The 748-nt window shown below is 38.6% G+C and overlaps 1 protein-coding gene across 1 annotated transcript; it reads right to left on the reverse strand.

Annotated features, from left to right (window-relative positions):
• Positions 1-48: 48 nt before the first annotated feature.
• Positions 49-540, reverse strand: SARC_17825 (hypothetical protein). The gene has a single exon (XM_014288088.1). It carries the CDS (start codon positions 473-475, stop codon positions 185-187), a length of 291 nt encoding a protein of 96 aa, XP_014143563.1. The 5' UTR covers positions 476-540; the 3' UTR covers positions 49-184.
• Between the last annotated feature and the right edge of the window lie 208 nt (positions 541-748).

The raw sequence follows: 748 nt of genomic DNA on the forward strand, positions 1-748 counted from the left end.
AAATAAAACCAATGTATTATCTCAATTGATCTTGATATTTTAGACTGACCGGAGGCCATATTTCTACACCCACAGACTATCAGTCCTTGGCAAACTCTCATTAGGATCGTCTATCAAGGCCTGGATTGCAGGACAATTTAGATCGTCTCTCTTGACCATTAAATACACTCTAATCCAGCGTACCTCACCATTTACAATAGCCCTGGTGAATTTCATAGTTTAAGACTTCTTGTGCACCTACTAATTTGTCCGCACCTTTGGTGCTCTTGGTCATGAACACTGATCTGGTTGCACAAAATAGCAACATATCGGATACGAGTTTACTATCGTAAGCTGGTGTATTCACATCTTTCATTGCTTGCTGGTTGTCTGCATCTAGAAGAGTCTCAAAGATATTGTGTTGATTTTCTACACTTTCTTTGTGTAGTCCCTCTTTGTGTAGTCTCTCTTTGTTGGACTCGAATATCTCTCGCATTTTGTCGGTTGCTGTCACTAACGAACCTCCAATATGTAAACTTCGATGGAAATTACTAGGTTTCAAACTATATTAAACTAAAATACAATTTAGCCAGTTAGGATTTAGCAGTGGTAGCTTGTGTAAGAATGGTCGGGACTGCCTCTTGTTAAGAGCCTAAATATCCTCGATCACACAGGGCGTACCTCTAGCTGTTCTTTATTGAATAATTTTCACTAGAAGTACTAAGTGTTCATGACCACATGCCTAATTTGTAGATAGAAATAATAACGT

This window comes from Sphaeroforma arctica, assembly GCF_001186125.1.
Source record: "Sphaeroforma arctica JP610 unplaced genomic scaffold supercont1.12265, whole genome shotgun sequence".
Classification (NCBI taxonomy): Eukaryota; class Ichthyosporea; order Ichthyophonida; genus Sphaeroforma; species Sphaeroforma arctica.

Coding starts and splice junctions, on each gene's coding strand:
- SARC_17825 (XM_014288088.1), bottom strand. CDS start 475: ATGCGAGAGATATTCGAGTCCAACAAAGAGAGACTACACAAAGAGGGA.